Source organism: Empidonax traillii, unplaced genomic scaffold (assembly GCF_003031625.1).
Source record: "Empidonax traillii isolate 1590-97213 ecotype Southwest subspecies unplaced genomic scaffold, ASM303162v1 scaffold215:size2007263, whole genome shotgun sequence".
Classification (NCBI taxonomy): domain Eukaryota; kingdom Metazoa; phylum Chordata; class Aves; order Passeriformes; family Tyrannidae; genus Empidonax; species Empidonax traillii.
Window position 1 is genome coordinate 759540 of NW_020955408.1, and position 20289 is coordinate 779828.

A 20289-nucleotide genomic window follows, 5' to 3' on the forward strand; every position below is an offset into this window, starting at 1 on the left:
CTACCCCATCAGTAGTAATGACAAACCATTGAACAGCAATGTGCATGTGTACTAAAACTTTCAAATTAAAATCACCTTAAGGGGAATCAGTATCAGTCATAAGCCATACAGAGCCCCATATTCCCTGCATTTGGAAACCTTTAGGCTCCTAACCAATGTCTCCTTCTCCTCCCCAGTCCCCTCAGGGCTCAGCTCTGGAAAATTCAGAGGTTTCATCACAGTCACAAATACAAAATGCCAGTTGGATACCTGGTCTGAACAGCCTTCAGATCCTTCGAGGGAGCTGGAGAGAACCCTACCTTTGCTGGTGTCTCACCTCCTTTACATCAACAGAAGCTGCTGCAAAGTCCACCATTGAAAACTCCTCATCCCTAACACCCTCACTTAACAAAGGCCTTTCGAATAAAGAAAGGGGGAAGGGGTATGGGAGAATGCCAGATATGTAAATATGAGTACCTCAACATTTTTGGACTGCATAAAACTTTCTTGCGAGTTATCTAATATCTGAAGAACCCCAGATCTATGCACACTTAACAATCTTTCTTAGTGTAAAACAAGACCTCATCAATGAAACAGTCTTTTTACCTGGCTAGTCTGAAAGCTGTCAAAATATTGCCACACGATACAGCCTAAAACACTGCCTCTAAGTGAATACAACAGGAAAAGCCAGAAGCTCCACGACTTGAGTTTTGTTGGTTTGAGTTTGTTTGGGTTTTTTTTTTAAACAAACATCAAGCTACTAACCATATGCTTAGTAACAGGTTTTCATCCTCCACATCTAAAAGCATAGAAGGATATTGCAACACAACACAAAACTTGATATAAAATTCTGTAACATCAACATATTTCTATTTAGATAGCACACACAAACTGAGAACTGCAAGAGCAGCATCTAGACGACTCCCTCCTTCCTCAAGCAGCCTTTACTAGATGGGGCAGCTGCACAACACAGTTGCATATTCAGAAAAATACTGTTACTCCGCCTGACAACTCAGCTTTCTCCTCCTCCACTGAAGACTTGACTATAAGTATATTTAGGTACAGATGGATCATTTAATTTAATCAATGAATACCTGGAATTACAGAACACATATTAAGTTTCTAATTTTCTTTTCATACCATTTAATTTTGACAGTGATTCATGGCATACAATTTAACATCATTCAGAAAAAGCACTTTGTTTTTTCCTTGTTTACATCACATGCTTATGCAGATTTCAGTGAAAGAGAGAAAGCTGGCTATGCTTTGATAGCAATAGCATTTCTCTCTACTCTAGGTCTACATTCAGGATGATAGAAGTGTTGCTACCAGAGGCTTTAGGCTTTTCTTGTATAAGCTTGCTTTAAAATGTCATTGGTAGCTCTGCTCTTTGAGAAAGCACATTCAAATTCATCATTTATCATTTCATTCCTTTAGAGATTTGGAATGCATCAAGTGTTAGCTTCCGTGTATTTGGATATTTTGCCACTACTAATTACATTTGCCTGTTAGGCCAAATTATCAGAAGCATAATTTCTATTTCTATAGAAAAAAAGGTAAACAAAAAAACAACTACCACAAATATTATCAAGTCAAATTAGACCCTTAACATTTGAGTAGGACTGCAATGATCCCAACAGGATGTAACCTGAAGTAAAAATCAACTTTCTTCCTAGTAACAGGATTATTCAATACAAGGACATCCATACTTAATCAGAATACTGTATAATAGCTTGGTGAGAGCATCCACAGAATTTGTTATCTAAGGCCACCCTAGTGGTCACAGCCTTCATTGGAACATACAACTATGATGATGCCTGTTTACTTGCATATAAGTTAAAGGAAGAAGATGTTCCCCTTGGAACAAACGTTAATTTCCCTATATATGTTCCATTTGGAAGAATTTTTAATAAGAGCAGTAGGCTTCTCATGGCCGTAGCTCTTTGTGATGCTGGCAAAACTATAACTCCAAAGCCAATATCTACTAACTACTGCTTCTGTAAGCCTAATACTATAAATGCCTGATGCTAGCACAAATAAAGCTGAAGGCAAATTTTAAACAGTTGTTAGAGCTACAGATCCATACACTTAAGAGCCACATTATGTCTAAGCACAAGAGAGAACATTTCTGGGCAGTTGCAACCTAATGTTGCAAAGTGACAGTAAACTTGCACGTGGATTGTTTGAAACACTTAAAAAGTTGTTGAGAACACCATATTTTTTTTTTTTTTTTTACTTCTGGTTGTCACAGTTCACTTATACTTTCACATAACTTAAAAAATGTTTTGATACTCCCATCCTGCCTAGAAACAAAAGTAACAACCCCAATACTGCAGTCGATAGCACAGACTCCAAGAGGAGACATGGGAGGTATCTTCTGCCAGAAGAAAGAGTTCCATCACACTCAAAGCTAATACCCAAAGTCTCAGACACTACACACAGCTACTCAAGTGTGAAATGAGTGAACAGTAAGTGATGGTAACCTTGAGATTCTCAATACAAAGGTTACATAAACAGACTCGTGCAAGCTTCCAAGACACTACTATCAGAAATGAAGTGCAAGAATCCACATTCTTCACTTGGTGGGGGGAAAGACAGAAATTCTTATCAAGAGGTGTTTTCACATTCACTAGAAGGCAAAATGTTAACAAACAATGTGAAAACAGATCAGTTCTTGCAGTCACTGCAACTCTACAGTAAAATGGACGCGGGGGGGGGAAGGGAACGGGACAACACACAAAAAATCACCTCTGAACAGCTGAAACGTGACATTTCAGCTAACATCTCTCAGGACAGCATTTAAAAACAGGAAAGATATATGCAATCTCCGAACTAAATATCAGCACCAGTGGTAGTAACTGACCAACAATAAGGTATTCTCGTCACACCGCAGGTGCTCAGTTTTGGGCGGCACTTCCAAGAATGCACCGTTTGATAGTTTTACTGGAGTTGCTTCACAGAACAGGAACGACTTTCTCACCATTGATGCAGTCAGGTAGTAAGAGCAAGGCACAGTGCCTTTAGGGCTACAAATCTGTTCCTGTTTTCAAACCCAAGTGACCAGTTACCGTCAGGGATTGTTTCTCACATGCTTCACTGGAGGACTCGGTGTCTCTTGCAGATTAACAAACAGCCCTATTTACAACAAATTGAGACTTTTGTCCCTTGATAGTCTGCCTGTCCTGCTAATACCTTTCCTTTGGAAAGTTATTTGTTTCTCCTGACAGACAGAGAAGGTAGTTAAAATAGGATCAGCTATTTCAACCATTTGTTCCCTGCACACCTTCCTTCAACTGCAATCCTGTGACAAGGACCTGACAACCAAAACTCAGCTCAGATTCCTACACAGAAGGAGCCATGCTATACCTTCTTATCTTGAAGAGGTTTCACTGAGACCTATACCTTTTCTCCCAAGTGACCTGCCTTCTCCTGAAAGAGGGGCTGCAGGAACCCTGCCTCTAAGAGTGCCTGGCCTCACTCCTGCAAACTCAGGCAGTCACCACCCAGAACAGCTTTCTACCTAGGCTGGCGGTGTGAGAAAATGGAAAATCAGAGGCATTCTAACAAAATTCCATTAGTTGCTCAAACCTGAGGTACCTCAGCTGTAAATTTTCGCTGTCCCAACACCACCAGTCAAGGAAATACAGCTTTTTCTGAACGTGGTTTAGCATCCAACCCACGAACCAAGAAACACAGGTTAGAAGGAGAAGCAGCTTCCAGATACCTCTGCATTGCAACTGGAGAATAACAAAAACTCATCAGAGATATGAACAAGGTGCTTTGGGATAGTGACAGAGATCTGTTTGTGCCACTGTAAGTAATTCCACCTGCATGGGCTTCCCTGTATTTCAGGGGATAAGCGTTAAGGAAACCACAATGTTGTTAACATAAAGCTGTGCTGCCAGCTGAAGCTGAGGGTTCATCCAGCAGCACTGAACACCAATGTATGCTAAAAGCATTCCACCATAAGGGCAACTTCCACCACATAAGGCAAGCCCGAGGCCATTTCTGAAGGGGAACTTCATCCAGAAGAAATTTCCTGAGATGAACCATCCAGCATTTGTGCTCCAGTGGAGATACACCTTATGCTGTTACATGTGAAACTGCAGTTTCAAGTTAAGCCACCACTTCAATTACATGGTTTCTAATGCAACTGCTCAACACAACAGCTCTTGGGAACTGCTGGCTGGGGAACAACATGAAGAAATGAAGTCTCTTGCTCCTAAAATAAAATACAAGTAAGAACTAACCACAATTAGACCAAACTCATTTGAGAAAACAAAAGTTACAAAAGCTGCTTTCAAAGAAGGGTAAATTTTGCTTATTTCAAAACAAGGAATGCCTGCATCAGGTATGCTGTCAACCTTAGTGAAGTATGCTTTACCACCAATTATGAAAACAAGGCTAAAAGAGACTTTCAGGTTCTAAATCAGTAAGTGAACAATGAAAATGTTTTAAAACATCAGGAATGTGTCAGTGCTTTTTGTTCCTAAACAAATCCCACTGTTTCACTGAGCTACTCAAAACAAAGCGATAGTTTCTAAGGTAGTTATTACAAGGTAGAGACCAAGCTTTAAAGGGGATGTTTGTGCAGGAAACTAAATGGCAACAAAAAAGGAATATTAGTTTTAAGTTTCTTAGACTGACTAGGATTACTCAAAATTTGGAAAATAAAAGGCCAAACACTACTAACCCATGCAACAGCTTTGAAAATACTTTTTCTCTCTAAAGCTATCCTTTAAAAAAAAATGCAGTTTTTTTCCTCTTCAACCCCATTTATTGAGCCCCACAGAATAGGTTACTTAAAAGTTATAAAAACATATTACAGGACTAAGACCAAACCTGGACATTATTAGAGACATAGACTGTTCAGACAGGGATTGCACGAAGGTGCATTATGTTGTAGACTAGCTGTAAAAGCTGAAGAAGCAGGAAGTATTAATGAAATACAGTGAAAGACATTGACAACTTTTACATAAACTATGACTTACATAACCCTACTAATATGTTGGGACTGTAATGTTCTCAGATGAATTATGGCTTGTACTGCATGCAGGAGAACTACCTATTTCCCATGACCTTCACTCTGTACTTGAGTTTTCCTAGATGTCCACTGCAAATTTCTGTAGTGAAGATGAAGAAACAAAGACAACAGCTCAATCTAGAGGCAAGGGACCTGGCTGTGCTTTTCACTATGCTAGGAATGAAGCTACAACAAAGATCTAGCAGCCACAGAAGGTTACCTCACCACAGGCTTCCAATGATGAGATCTAACTTCTATTCTTAGTCAAATACAATCGACTTAAGACAACAGGTCTTCAGTGAAGTCACAAAGGTTGTCTGTTTGAGGATTTTCTTGGAAAAACATCTGTGATTGCTTTTAAATGTCTCAGATAAACAGGACAGAGGGCTCATCTATACCGTATGGGTCAAGATGAGTTGTTCAGCATCTACACTACACTCACAAAACATTTTACTCCATACAACAAATCATTCCAATCTTTGGAAGTCCATTTCAGTTGATGTGAGAGAAATTCAGCAATGATCAACCCATAATCAACGCTGCTACTGCAGCAACCAGAATCATTCAGCACATATCCAGGCCCTCAACCAATTAATGTCATTCGCATGTTTCAGTAAGTAAGTAATTACATATTCCAGAAATCACTCTGTGTTCTTTCCCTCCATTCCAGGGAAACTTCTAAACTAAGTGGTCTTTATAGTGACAGCTCAGGACTAGTGACTAGCATGCAGATATCGCAGAGTCACAATGAGATGTCCGATTTTGAGTTCCAATGAAAGACATTTTGTTTTGCTCACATATGTGGAAATCATTAATTTCCAGGTCAGGAGAAAAGTTCAAAGGGCATTATCTCATATACAACAGAACACAGTCTAAATAAATACCATACAACATTATATCCACGAGTTCTTCAATGACGCTGATTGCATCTTTGCCAACTGCACAAGCACTGCACTGCAGATTCCTATGTACCGTGGCCTACAAATTTTTAGGCTGATGTCTGACATCTCACCTTTTCAAAGCCAGTGATTAGCTTCCCTCACAGGTATCACTGTCCAACTGAGAGCGCTGTTTCACTGGCATTAGTGTTTCCCAGCTGGCCTGGGTTGCTATGAGCAGTTTTTTAAATCTACCATGTACCCACATTCTGTCACACTAACAGCAGGGCTTACAGTCCCAGAAAAGGCTGGTGCCTCCAGGAACTCCAACTTTTCTCTGGCAATGTTCTGTGCTAACAGTGGGCACCAGCTCCTGAGACACCCAATAAAGACACAGCCTTTTCAAGTGTAGGGAGCCAGGAAAAGGATGATGATACATCTCCTAGGCAGGATGGAGCAGACTCTGATATCCTATTGTTTCAAACAGCCTAGAATAATGGACACCAACACCATTTTCTGATGAGTATAAACAACATCCCCTCTCCCTCCCTTCCTCCAGGAACTAGACACAAAATGCTAAAAATGCAAAAATCTGAAGCCAAATTTCACACACTACTCAATTAGTAAGTCTTATCCAAGCTGTTGGAGGCTAGCTGCTCATCAATGCATTTTGGTGCCCAGATGGATATCTCTGTTCACCAATGGATTTTGGTGCCCAGATGGTTATCTCTGTTTAACAGACTAGCAATTAGGTCCCCATAGTGCTGATGCTTTTTCACAGAACATAGGTCCACATTTCAGAGTTAAGATTTCTCCTGAACTGCACACACACTTGAGCTTCTTTCCTTGAGAATACACTGATATCCATGCAATTTTACAATTACAGTAGAACTCTTGAGCAAAAACATAACCATACCAGTTGCAAGGTAATCTACCTTTTACTTATAACAAGCAACAGATATCCATACCGACCCTTTAAAGAAAATCTGGACATTGCATTGATTCTTGGAGGGGCCTGAAAATAACCAACAGGTTTGGGCATTGTTAAAAGATGGCGCTACTGTTTCTATTTGAATTCAGAGTGTATTTATTACGCTTGAATCCCAAGAGTTGCTGTTTTTATTGTGTGTAGGCATATGGGATTCCCAGCCAGTGCTGCGTACCACAACACTTATTCGATATCATGAGAACATCTACCTCTTGTCCTTGGGCCATGTCTGTCAGCAACTGGGATCATTTCCCATCAGCATTTCCCCATCTCATCTTTGTGGTTTGCAACTTTGCTCCTTGAGGCTTGGTTGCTTTCCTATCTCATTAATCAGACAGTTCTAGGATTGTCTATGGATAAGATGATCTGACTTAACAGTTCTCTGGGACCCGAATTACCTCATGCAGGAGCTTCAAGTATTTGCAGAGGACTCAGCTGATGGCAGTGAAATAGTTCCTCAAAGGGGCCAAAGTGACACTTCCTTACTCTCAAGACAATTCCTTCTGCACTGAAAACAGCACTGAGTCTGTACACCACACCCTCTTGTGTACTCCTAGTATTCACTGGAGTAAAATTCTTTAAATAACAAGTTAGATGCTTGGCACATTGCAACCATATATATACAGCACACAGCTTTCTAAGGACCAGAAGCTATGTCAATATCCTGCACTTCTAGAATAGCCATTAAGCTGTTACAGAGAAATATGAAGCTGTAGCGTTGAACCATAAATCTTAACTTTAAACCCAGTGATGATAAAAACATCTAAATACTAAGAACTGGTGTCTTGATAGAGTTCTGAAAAAGGACCACCCCCCTTTAAATTTGTCTCCTTTAAATAAGAGAAAAATCAAGTCAGTTAATCCATATTAATTTTGCAATGGTGCACTTGTTTCCCTGTTGCTCACTTGGGGTTCAGCAAAAAGTTGAATTCCAACCTTTTAATTTCCTCTAAAAGTGCAAATTCACTCCTCTGTTGGATGGATTTTCACTTACAATCAAGGGCTTAACACTGAATTTTAACACCTTGTTTTAAGTGTCATGGAGCAAACAAAATTTACTGTTGAGGACATCAAAACCTTCATGGAAGCATTTACTTCTGTCTACACAGTTACTGTGGAAACTGTCAGCAAAACTGTGAGTATTTGTTGAGTGCCTAGTATGCAAGCCATACATAAAGGTGTTCTGACCACACTTACCCTCTTCAACACACAGCAGTGGCTGCCCCAAGCAGACTACCTATTAATACACCACCAGTCAGCTGGATGTGGCTCTGAGGGCTCCACTGGAATTAGGTGCCAACTGCCATCAAGCAAACTGCAAGCAAAAGTCTTCAGGTGGTGTTGCCAGCCAGGGCATGCTGTTTCACCCACTTCTTAATCTAGCCTGAACATCCACACAAGGAAATCTGCTTTCCCAGGCAACTCCTAGGAGGAGCCAGTACTAATGAAAGCATCTCGTCTGCCTCCATCGCATTGGAAGCGTTCCCTAGTCTGCAAGCACAAGCTAAGAAAATCAATGAAGCGTCATCATATCATCTGACTGATCCTATACCACAAGTAAGATCACTGAGCTTCACCAGTTCTCCAGCCTTAACTGATCCCAGATTTGCTCATTAGCAAAATGTGTCTTCTGCCTGCTGCCATTTTTAGGCTGCTTCAGTTGCAATCAGATACTATTACCTCAAGACACTTGCGGAAAAGATCTGTTAGTGGACTTTGTTCTAAACGTGCCCCAGATGGCAGAACAAACCTTAATCCTGACAATCTGAATAGTAAGACACTTAAAAATGTCTCCTGTGATCTCTTCCACTTTGCAAATACTTGCTTTCCTTCTGGCATCATCAGTTTTCAGAGAAATAGCTTCATGCAAAAAGCATTCCAAAAAAAGTATTTACCTTTCAGTTTTCCTAAGTGATTAGGGTAGTATTATTTATTTATCTTTGATAATTATCAGACGCTTTGCAACTTACAGCACAACTCACATATACAACTATCATTTACAGTCCTACTCACTAAACACAGCACAGATTCCTATCCCATGGCATGACAAATACTTGGATCTCCAAAATAACCTTTAAAAAAATCTGGTACAGCAACTACTGAAAATAATAACACAGAAGCTTACCTAGTTTAGTCAGTATCTTTGGTAAAAGAATACCAAAATATAATTAGTGTTTCTTCCAGTTGTCACTTGTGTGTGGATGATGCTATTTTTACTGCTACAAGCCAAAGGGTCCTTTAAATACTGCAAAAACAAAGTCAGGCTCACACTCTCTCTCTTCTAAGGCTTAAAAGTTTACCATTCACCAAACTGTAGCTTTAATTCTTTGCAATACACTCCAATTGACTGTAAAATCTGAACAGCATTTAACATTTTTACTGAGCATCGTATTTCCATGCTTCAGTATTCAGAACGCATCTACTTTTCTGTGTGCGTGAAAACAATAAATCTAAACATTAGCTTTATATCTTCTGCCAAGATTTAAATCTTAATTCCAACACAGCTGTGCACTTTATGATATGAAGGCATTGTTTAGCTAGACACATTCAGTCCTGAAAGTAAAATCAAGTCCTACAGAGCAGCCACAATTTCTGCTGGTTACAGCAGAAGACATTTACTCACTGCTTTTTAAATTTGACTTAGTTCTTCAAACCTGTCAAAGCTTTGCTGATCCTTCCTCAGAAAAAAAAGTTGACTGGTGACCCCTGATGGGAAGAAAGAAGTTTGCAAAGAATTCATCCCAAGAAAAACCTGCTAAAGGGCACTATTGGGATATAAAAGTTTACAATAATGTATTATTTAGCCCCTACTGATCATCCTACAGCACAAATACTACAGTCAGACTTCATGGGATTATCAACATCTGAAAACTGCAGACTTCAAACGAGTTTCTAGAGGGGTTTATCCTGTTGAAACAAGAAATCATTAGATAGCCTACTCCTACCCAAGCATAATTTAAATTAAGAAGTATTTTATATTCAGCGCTTCCTCCTATTCTAAAATAAAGCACAAATATTAAAATACCAAATTCCTCGTGTGGTTTTATCACTGGGAAACAATAGCTAGAACATGAAGAGGGAGATTTACAGCACTTTACTTGAAAGGTATTAGGTCAACTTCAAAAGCAGAAGGCAGCAGCATCTAGATGTTTATTAGCCCTTACCTCTTCAGGTTACCTTAGTTTCCACATCCAGTTAAGAGAAACCCAACAAGACCAGGCTCCATACCACCCCATAGAATTCTGGAATACCCACATAACCTCTCTCCTTCCCAGCCACAGCAGACCACATGCTGACTGACTGCCTTTTGCCACACAGCCCCAGCCACTTGCCACAAGCAGTGGTTGTGCTTTCTGAACACTTATCCACTATCAGCCTAGATAAGCTGTAGGCAGTGGAAAACCTGCCAGGGACGAAGTAAAACATCCAACCGAAGATGCCTGAGCTGCAAACAGAAACCAAGAAGCTGTACCTGCTGCCATTCCCCTCTCAGGTATAAAGGAAACTTACACAGACCATGCCTTGCACCAGATTACTCAAGCAAATTACAGCAGACTCGGAGAAACTACTCTTTGCTGACGCTGTACTTGCTCAAGCCCACTCGTGTTAGCAATAATGGAAAGCATAAAACAGAAATACACACACCAGAGACAGCTGATGGCATCTGCTGCCATCCCTGTAACTAGCAGCAGTGGCATGAGATGAGCTTTTTGAAGAGCTTCCCTGCTGGAAGCAGATCCAAGGTAACAACGGAGGATCCCTGGCATCTGGTTCAGTTTTGTATTTTTTCATCCCACCAGAGGAGAAGTTGGATATATTTATTAATTGTCCTTTCAACGCCCGCCTGTTATGAGCATTCCAAGGCCAGGGATTGAATCAAAGTCACAAGTACAGACAGAGGAGTGACAAAAAACGAAGTTCAAGAAAAGTAAACAAGAAAACCAAGGAAAAACATTAATATTCTTTTTGCTGTTTCAATGCTCTTTTTCTACCCTCCACTTCTCCAAAGCGGTACAGGTCCCAAAGGTACTAAGGTGAACTACAGACATTTGTCACAGCCCTTGTCACTGCTTCCCCTTCCCAAGTAAATTATTTCCTCCTGCTAATACCACAGCCCATCCATTCCCCCAGCGCCTTCCCCCCCCGACCCCCCGCAACATTAAGCTCAAGTTAACCAAGGACATAGTTTCTTGATATGCAGATGGTCCATGACAGGAGACATTTGCAGCTTCATAAGCATCGGCACAGACCACACAACCAGCAGAGCTCAGGACAGAGACAGCAATTGCACTGGTGGTGCTGGTCTGTTCCCTGCCAGTCCCACAGACTGCCACACACAACGCTTTCTGAAATGCTGCTAACATGTTCTTGTCAACGCAACTGAGGCAAGGTCCCTCTGGTAGATCATACAAATTCCCTCCATTGGGGAGGACACAGCCCAAACATTTAGTCTAAGAGCTGATGGTATGCAGGGTCAAAATACCACATGCAAGCCCTCAAGTCAGACTCTGCCTGGCTGAAGGTACATGAAGGACATAGCCCCCAGCTGGAGTACTACTGCATGCTAAAACCCCCAACGGTGGTCAGCCACAAGCCAGGGATGGAGTGGTGCAGGAGGATGCCCTTGAGTACCAGCAGCACTGGTCTGACAGCTGGCTACTCTGCCGAAAACCAGCACTTTGTAGAGGAAAACATAGGAGAGTGATGAAAACCCCTTGTGATTCACGAGCAAGTCTGGGTCCTTCAAGACTTGGATAACTTGCTAAGCCCAGTGATCTTTTCTAGGTAAGCAGGTAAAAAGAGCAACCTGTGCTCACAGACACAAGGAGTCATACCTGGTCATCTGCCTTTCCCACCTCCTGGCTTTATTCTGAGCAAGAGGAAGGGGAGGCAAAAATGGAAGAGAAAGTAGAGCATAAAGCCATGACTTCCATGAAACTCCACTGCCCTCCAAGCCACGGGGGCAAACACAGCTCCTCTGGTGCCCTTCCTTCCCCAGACTGCAGTGCTGTAGAAGCACAGGAGCAATGCGTGCTCCAGGACACAAGCAGTTCATAAGTAATTCAGGATGACCAGTAAGGGCAGTGCTGTCCTCGGACAAAGCCAGCTTAAACATCTTCCTTTGAAACTCAAGTGAAGGATGTTTTCTGTATGCATTCTTCTTAGCAGGTGCCACAAAAGTCAGCAGTGATTTTAAAGCCAAGTGCATTCTGCCTTCTGCATTTTATCCTGCAGGGCTAGATTTGGCAGTTTATTTGAAATACAAGCTTTTCAAGCCTAAGAATTGGGTTGTTTATCCCACCTTCTTTTTATAATGATACTAAACTAACACTTGCAGGTTTAATGCTATTCATCTTGCATTTTTTGTTATTAATTAAAAATTTAATCCACATTGAAGACAGAGGTAAAATACTAGCACTTACTCGAGCCAGAATGCATTTTTATATCATCCTTACAACAAATTATTTAACAAGTTTCCATGAAACATTGATCCATTTGAAATCTGACAACTTCTATGTTTCTTCTGAAGCACTAAAACCATACTGTTACTTTTAATTTACAATGCTTCACAGTATCGGCACCTCTGAACTTGAACTTCCAATACAAAGGCTGCATTGTCCCAGGAGCAAGGAAAACAAGCTGATGCAACTGAAGGGTAATGCTAATTTTGTTACATCTGCCTACTGCCACAATAAAAGTCAGATGACATTCAACAGTATACCTTGATATAATCAAACCTAACCCACTCAGAAAAAAGGTAAGTTTTGCCAACTTGTAGTTCCCAAACTGTAGGCAATTTGCATGAGCATTCACCTTCATAGAAAGGTGTTTAACTGTATGTCAATACATTCCAGAAAGTGAAAATATTAGACACAAAGCCTGAATACCTGGGGACCCCTGCGACAAGAAGTTAATATATTTCCATCATGGCTCCTTTCAGAGGAAAGATTTAGACTCATCCTTGACTGCTGACTACCCAGACATTATAGCATCATCTGAGTGCTGGGAAACCTACAGTGAAACTTACTGACTAAAGACAATTTTTTAAAATTACATTAGCATTACATATTTCCTTGGGAGGTGCACATCTTTGATAAAGACACTGCAATTAAAAAAAGAGGAAAGAAAGGGAAAAAAACCCCCAAATATGCACTGCCAGCACAGGAATTACTGTAAAACCAGTCATCCTTCTCGGTAACATCCGACCTGAAAGTAATTGCAACAGATGCTTCATCAACAGAACTGTCCTGGCAGGAAATAATTATAGCATCAAGTAGCAATAAAGTCATTACATATCTTGGGGTCTCAACAGAGCGAAACCAAAACCAGTTGAATCAAAGTCACTTTCTATTTAAAAAAGCATTTAAATACAGCCCAACAGGGAAGAATGGGAAGTTCAGAACCGACAGCACCTTCTTCCTCTTGAGAGAAAGCGCAGGTGGGAACCCTGGCTAGCCCTCTGCTGCTATACAAAGTATTAAGCTGTCTTTATCAGCACTATGAAATTCCTCCATTAATATTTTCGTTGGCCCTATAGGGAGTGCAGGACCTCTCTGAACTCTTCGTTTTCGACACAGTTTTTATGGAAAAAAAAAAAAAAAAGCGTTTAAAGGAGCAACACGTAATGAACTTTCAGCAGTGCCCTCCTTAGGCACGGCAATATTCTGTTTCACTGACGGTCAATCGGCCTGGCTGTGCCAATGAAAAGAGTTCCTGTGGGACTGCCCGGGAGCGCGGGCAGTCTGATCCGCACGGTAAGTTATGGGAGTCGCTCTGCAGCCGCCAACCCCCGCTCACACACCCCTCCCCGGACACTCCTTCATCCAAGTTCTACGAAAGCCTGCATCGGTCGTTTTCAAGTCCCATATTATGGTAACTCAGCCACTGCGTTTTTGGTTATATTCCTCCTGCTCCTCGTGCTATCCAGCAAAGTAAGAAGCCTGAATCCAGAGACTTCCAGATCCATCCTCCAGATAGGCTGTAAGCATCCCCAGTGCTAACCGACTGAACACAGTCACATTCCCAATGCCCTGCAAGACAGACACACATCCCGGTTCCCAGAAGTCTGGGGCAGCAAACCAACCCGCGAAACACATACACCTTTACCACTACAACCATCCCCTGCCGCCCTGCCCGTCCTTCGCCACGGCTCGTCCCCAGCACCAAGGGCAGGGCGGCGGGATTCCCGTCCCGCCGACCCGCCTCGCGACAGCAAGGACCGCGACATCCCAGGGAAGTCGCGACATGGTACCATGCCCGCAACCCGGGCAGCCCGGCAGGGCACACTCACCTGGGGGCAGCTGCAAGTTGGCCGGCAACTGGAGGGTGGCCGTGGGCGGACCCTTGAGCGCCACCGGCCTCGGGACCCCGGGAGCGGCCGCCTGCGGCACCGGGGACCCCGCGGGGGCGGGCGCGGGACGCGGCGGGGCGACGGGCGCGGGTGCGCCGGGCACCTTGGCGGCGGGGCTGCCCCGCTCGGCCGCAGAGCCCGCGGCGGGAGCGCAGGCGGCCGCCTGCTCCGGGTGTCCGCCGGGCATCAGCCTGACGGGGGCCGCCGCCGCCGAGGTGCTCATGGAGGAGGAGAAGGCGAGGGGCCGGGGGGCGGCCGCGTCGCGCAGAGCCCCGCGGCGCCCCGCAGCATTGCGGACGGGGGGCGCTCAGGCACTGCCCCGGCCACCGGCGCGCCCGCAGAAACACATGGCAGCGCCGCTCCTGCGGCTCCCGGGCACCGCGCACGTGGGCCCGGCCGGCACGGCCTCCCCTGCCGGCGGCGGGAGGCAGGGAGAGGAGGATGGGAGGGAGGGGAGGACTAACAGAGGGCGGTCCCACGCCGCCAGCGCGCCCTACTGCGGCGGCGCCCGCCCCAGCCCAGCCCAGCCCAGCCCAGCCTAACCCGGCCCGGCCCCGCCGCCCCTCTGAGTCCGCCCGCCGTGTTTGCGGAGCCCCGTGTCCCGCCGGGTGAAAGTTGGCGGCAGCGGAGAGACCCCGCGGCGGGCCGGGACGGGGGGCCGAGGGGGCGCGCCCGGAACCCCGAGTGGGTAAGGCGGGGTGGGTAAGGCGAGGTGAGCGCGGCAGAGCTGCGGAGCTGGAAGCGAACGGGGCCGGGCGCTTCTCTTCCCACCGTGTCATCCTTCGGTCCGCCTACTTGCGCCAGACCACCCCCCGCTGTACCTGGGCTGCAGGTGTCCTTGGGGTTTCCATTCGGAACAAAAGGGACTCCGGCAAGTGTAAGAGTTCACCGTGGCACGATGCGAACTTGCGGACGGGCCGAGAAGACGAGAGTGGCGCAGACTTGGAAGGATGAAGGGGACAAAGTTGTCCCACTTGACCTTCACTCCCGGGGCTCGGCTTGAAGACAGGCTGAGGGGGGACGTGCAAGTCGCTCCTCTTGTAAAGCAAGGCTAATCGTGACAGGATGCATACAGCACAGCTGTAACAACAAATTTCAGAGTATAGCTGAAAGTTTTTGCTCGTGTGGTGGAAATGTCTGCATGACCTTCAGTGTATCATAACTAAGTTTGGGCTAAATTTCAGTAGATTTTGAAGCGCGTTTATGCACATGCTTGACTTTACCCGTAACACTGAAGGGATATGGCTTATATCTGCCCAAATTGAACACAGCATAATCAATTACAAAATCCAAGGCCTGCTGTATGGTTCATTAAAGTGGTACAAAAAGCACACAGTCCAACAAAATATTAGGAGAGAAAAAATAATTACTCACCTATTAAATATACCTTGCAACTTTGTTTTTCAGGTTGAAAGGTAGACAAATTCTAATATTTGATACACTGAAAATCGTGTCAAATTTGAACAGAATGAAAAAAATTATACAGCTCTTTTTATGCCCTGATAGATATTTCCATGCACTGCTGCTTACAGGTTTTTCGGATTGCAGGAGCCTCTTTTTGACCATTTCCAGTAACGACCTTTCTTGATTTTACAGTGTTACTGCTTTAAATTGTTATTGGCAGCAATAGAAACAATTGCAGAACAGAAATTGCTTGAGATGGGAACTGGAAGCATATGGCCACAGCTTAATTTCCAGGGTGGTCCCAACACAGCTAGCTGTACCCTCCCAAGCTCCACTAGTACAGGTAACAACAGACATGGAGATCAGTTGCCTGAACTAGGTGGCTAAGGGCCTTAATGGTGCTAGAGACAAACTCTTGACTCTCTGAAACACAGTAGTTGCTCTCTCACACAGCAGCCCCATTCCCTTATCACCACAGCTCTTGCCTTGTCTCAACTCTCACCATGTCTATCATATTCCAGAACAAATCAGCGCAAAATCTCAAAGAGGTGACAACAGCAGTGGTTACAGTTTCCAAGTATCAGAGCAAGATAGGAAGATGGTGGAAGAGGAGGTGACAAAGACAGGAGGGAGGCAGCCTCTGTACCCTTCAGAGCTCTGCCAACTCTGACCAAATTACATCATTCCTTACGTATAAGAAGCTGTTTTACACACACAGTGTAACAACCAGGGTACAGTGAGTTACCTCCCACATGCCAAATGATGTTCAGAGACCAGGAGATGGGGAAACTTCAGTTGCAGTGGAGACCAACAGTTACTGATGGCAGAAGGAGGAGGATGCAAGGGAAGGCATGATGTCCCCTGCTCTTGGACTTCAGGGATAACGGAATTGGCTTATTACTTAAGGCCAAGTTTTTATCTTCTTGGGGCCGTTCAGCTTCTGAGGGAATCTCTGAGACCCCCGTGCAAATGCTTGGGAGTAAAAGCATATCTGTAAGCAACAAAAAGAAACAGCTGAAGATGACAGAAGTGTATGCACTAAAGATACAAGGCACAAAAGAGTGTAAAAAGAGTAAGTAGAAAATACATTATAGTGAGGGAAAAAAGTATACAAAGCAAGGAGCAAAGGAAGCAATATGAAATACAACACAAGAAAAGGCATAGCATAATCATAACAAAGAGGACCTCCTCTCATACCTCAGTAAACAAAGCCCAGATTTAGAAATACATGTATCTTTAAAAAAATAAAAAAGTTAAAGTGCCATAAGTGTCCAAACAAACCAGAGGTGTACCCATTATTCTATGAAACTGCACAGCAAATAAAAGGAAGGGTTCTTTTTCCACACTGGAAAAATGTGTTATCATTGAAGCCCAGTGTGCAGTCTTCACTAACAAAGATAAGAGAAATGCAAAAAGTGATTCAGAATAACAAGGACCAATGAATTTGGAATTTCAAAGCTATTTTTCATAACTGAAGAGGTTACAGCAGATGTAAGGAAACTTACTTGTCATTACCTGGACTTTTGTTTCGTTTCTAAAATCTTTGTTCTCCTGGGTGGCTGTGACCACCAAAAACCCCCATGCATTGAAAAACACTGAATTAAGTCATCATTCTTGTTTACACCTTTTTTACCCCAGCAGATACTGTCAAACATGGTAACTGCTTTTCAAGGTCAGCTGAAGATACACCCAGCAGTTCACTCCCTGAACATCCAGCCTTGGCAAACTGACCTTTTTTACCACTTCAAATAACCCACGAACGGGCTTATCTGACGTTCATGTAGAAGTACCTTCTTTACCTTCTGGGCATTGGAAAGCATTACTGCAAACAACAGTTCAGATTTCCTTCCCAGGGGCTACTAGATTATATATATATACTGCCTGTAGTTTGGTCTGCATAACCTATTTGCAACAGCTGAGACTTGTACAGTGCACGCTGTCAGTCATACAGTCAGTTTCACATGCAACACTGGTTTCAGTCTACTATAACCCTAGAAAAATCAATCTCATATGCTTCAGGGTTTTTAATCTGTCAGGGATCCTTTTTACAAAGGTTTTATTTTCTCCTGAATTGATAAATCATCAATTAAATATAACAAGCAAATCAGCTGGAATGAGAAACTTGTAATATTTGCCTTAAGCTTTTCCTAAGTGCCAGAGACTTGGCAGCACTATAGAATTAACTCAACCACGTAACGGCATCACGAAGGGCAGAAATAGGTGTGAAGATTTAATCTCATTAGTTAAAATAGTTAATTTAAATGGGGAAAATTAAAAACTTAACATGAAACAAGTTCAATAGTAACGAAGAATGCTAGCTGTTCAGGAAAAGATGCTGAATATGCTGAAAGAAATGAGATACTATAGATGATCAGGGAATAGAAAATTTAATTAAAAAAGTGAGAATGAGTTAGCTGGATATGCAGGAATAGCATGTATGACCAAAAGACGAAGTAATGGGAATACAGTTATAAATGGGAATTTATTTACTAATGAAAACAACCAAGTGAAATCACATTTAATATCAGCAGTAACCACACCTGTATTACGGTTGCAATTTAAGTAGATTTACTTTCTTTTGTTTGTAGTCAGCATTACAGTCTGCCCTGTTTTTTCTATCTTGACTTGTGATCTTTTATGGAGATGACTTTTTTTGGGACGTACAGGTCACAAATGCCAAACCAAACATTACACTGATTTATATGTCAAACTCTGTTCTATGAGGTACAATACCCTGCAGCTTTAAAACCTTATAAAACATTTAAAAGTCAACAGGAATATACAACAAAATATATATACTTTTATATTGTTTTAAGCCATACTGAGCTACTAATAGCAAGAGAGCTAAATGAACATGGAGCCTTACAGTGAGGCATGTGTAGTCCCAGAAGAGGAAACCGTGTCTGGCTGTGCACCTGCAGTGCCTGCTGGTTTGGGAAACCCCAAGTTACTTCACAGAATCGTTTAGTTTGTAAAAGACCTCCAAGATCATCAGGCCCAACCACTAACCCTGCACTGCCAAGTCCATCACTAAACCATGTCCCTAAGTACCACATATAAACATCTTTTAAATACCTCCAGGGATGTGCCTCAACCGCTTCCCTGGAGAGCCTGTCCTAATGCTCAACGGCCCTTTCAATGCAGAAATTTTTCCTAATACCCTGTCTAAACCTCTCCTGGTACAAATAGAGGCCATTTCCTCTTGTCTTCTCCCCACCTGGCTACAACCCCCTTTCAGATAGTGATAAGGTCTCCCCTGAGCCTCCTTTTCTCCAAACTAAACACCCCCAGCTCCCTGAGCTGTTCCCCATAATACCTGTGCTCCAGACCCTTCACCAGCTTTGTTGCCCTTCTCTGGACAAGCTCCAGCACCTCAATGTCTGTCTTGTAGCAAAGGGCCCAAAACAGGACACAGCACTCGAGGTGCAGCCTCACCTGGTCCTGCTGGCCATGCTATTTCAGATACAAGCCAGAAAGAATGCCACTGGCTGCTTTGGTCACCTGGGCACACTGCTGGCTTATGTGCAGCTGGAGGTTATCTGATGAGGTGGAAAGGTCTGGAAAGCACATGCAGCTCCCAAGCTAGGCTTAAGTGAGAAAGATAGATCAGAAAACTAAGTGAACAGAGGAAGAAGGCACAAGTAATAGGCATGGGTAGCTGAAAATGTACACTAACAGTAAACAGGTACAGTTAAAATGCCTCTGCAAAAAATATTCACAGTGTTAAAGCTTAGCCATTGGGCACAAATATATTCTCATTGGAACACAGTAAAAAAAAATCTACAACTTAACATTTTAAGAACTACAAAACTATATTAAGAATTTGTACTGGATACCACTTGCTATTCAGTAAAATTCATGAAAAGAAAGCAGTTTTATCACTGAAGCTGCAGTGGCCTATAATAATACAGCATTATGTAAAGCGACATTGCTGTTTTTATTTATTGATATTGTTCATGAATAATGTACAACATTGCAACACTTAGTAAATGAAACAGAGAACAAATAAGAACTTTACTGGATTCATAATACCCCTGAGCAATAACTACCCACTTGCAAAAATTACAGTAAAAAAACAGGAAAAAAAGGGAGTTCTGACAGATTTTACACATCCTGTACTAACACTAACCCAGGCCAATCAATCATCACCTTCTGGAAAACATGTAATTTTTGTGTGGCTACTACATGTGCAAGAAAAGAAAAGATGAATATGTGAATATTGGATGTATAGCATATTGGGTGCAGCACAACTGTAGCTCTATCAAGTTTCAGGAAAACTACCAAACTCAGCTTAGAAAGAAGCAAGTTCGGTCAGTAACTCTGTGCACTGTAGACAACTACTGCCTCTTAGATCTTCAAAAACATTATGCTATCATAATTGCTCTGTGACAGGTATTTTTCTCTTTTTTTTTCCAGATTCTTTTCCCCTTCTCTATTTCTGCAACTTGCATTTCAACATCTTTTGCATTAAAAATCTGAGAAGACAAAATGATTAATATCACTGATTTCCAACTGTGATGCTACAATCTATTTAGTTATATCCATAGCAAAAGCTATGCAGCGAAATATTTGTAAAGAATTTCAAAGCGATGCAAGCAGTTATAATCAGATTGATAAAATCAGGCAAAGGTCAATTAAGAGATCACCAGCAACCAACAGTGGAGTT

The 20289-nt window shown here is 42.8% G+C and overlaps 1 protein-coding gene across 2 annotated transcripts in view; it reads right to left on the bottom strand.

The window, feature by feature from the left end:
* Nucleotides 1-14538, bottom strand: part of TAF4B (TATA-box binding protein associated factor 4b) — a 75379-nt gene extending 60841 nt beyond the window's left edge. The window contains exon 1 of one of the 2 annotated variants that reach the window (XM_027887571.1): nt 14160-14538. In XM_027887571.1, the coding sequence (XP_027743372.1) occupies nt 14160-14442 (283 nt within the window). In that variant the 5' untranslated portion in view covers nt 14443-14538. Of the gene's footprint in view, nt 1-75; nt 123-14159 lie in introns of those variants that run through there. The other variant, XM_027887572.1, reaches the window with a different exon arrangement.
* Between the last annotated feature and the right edge of the window lie 5751 nt (nt 14539-20289).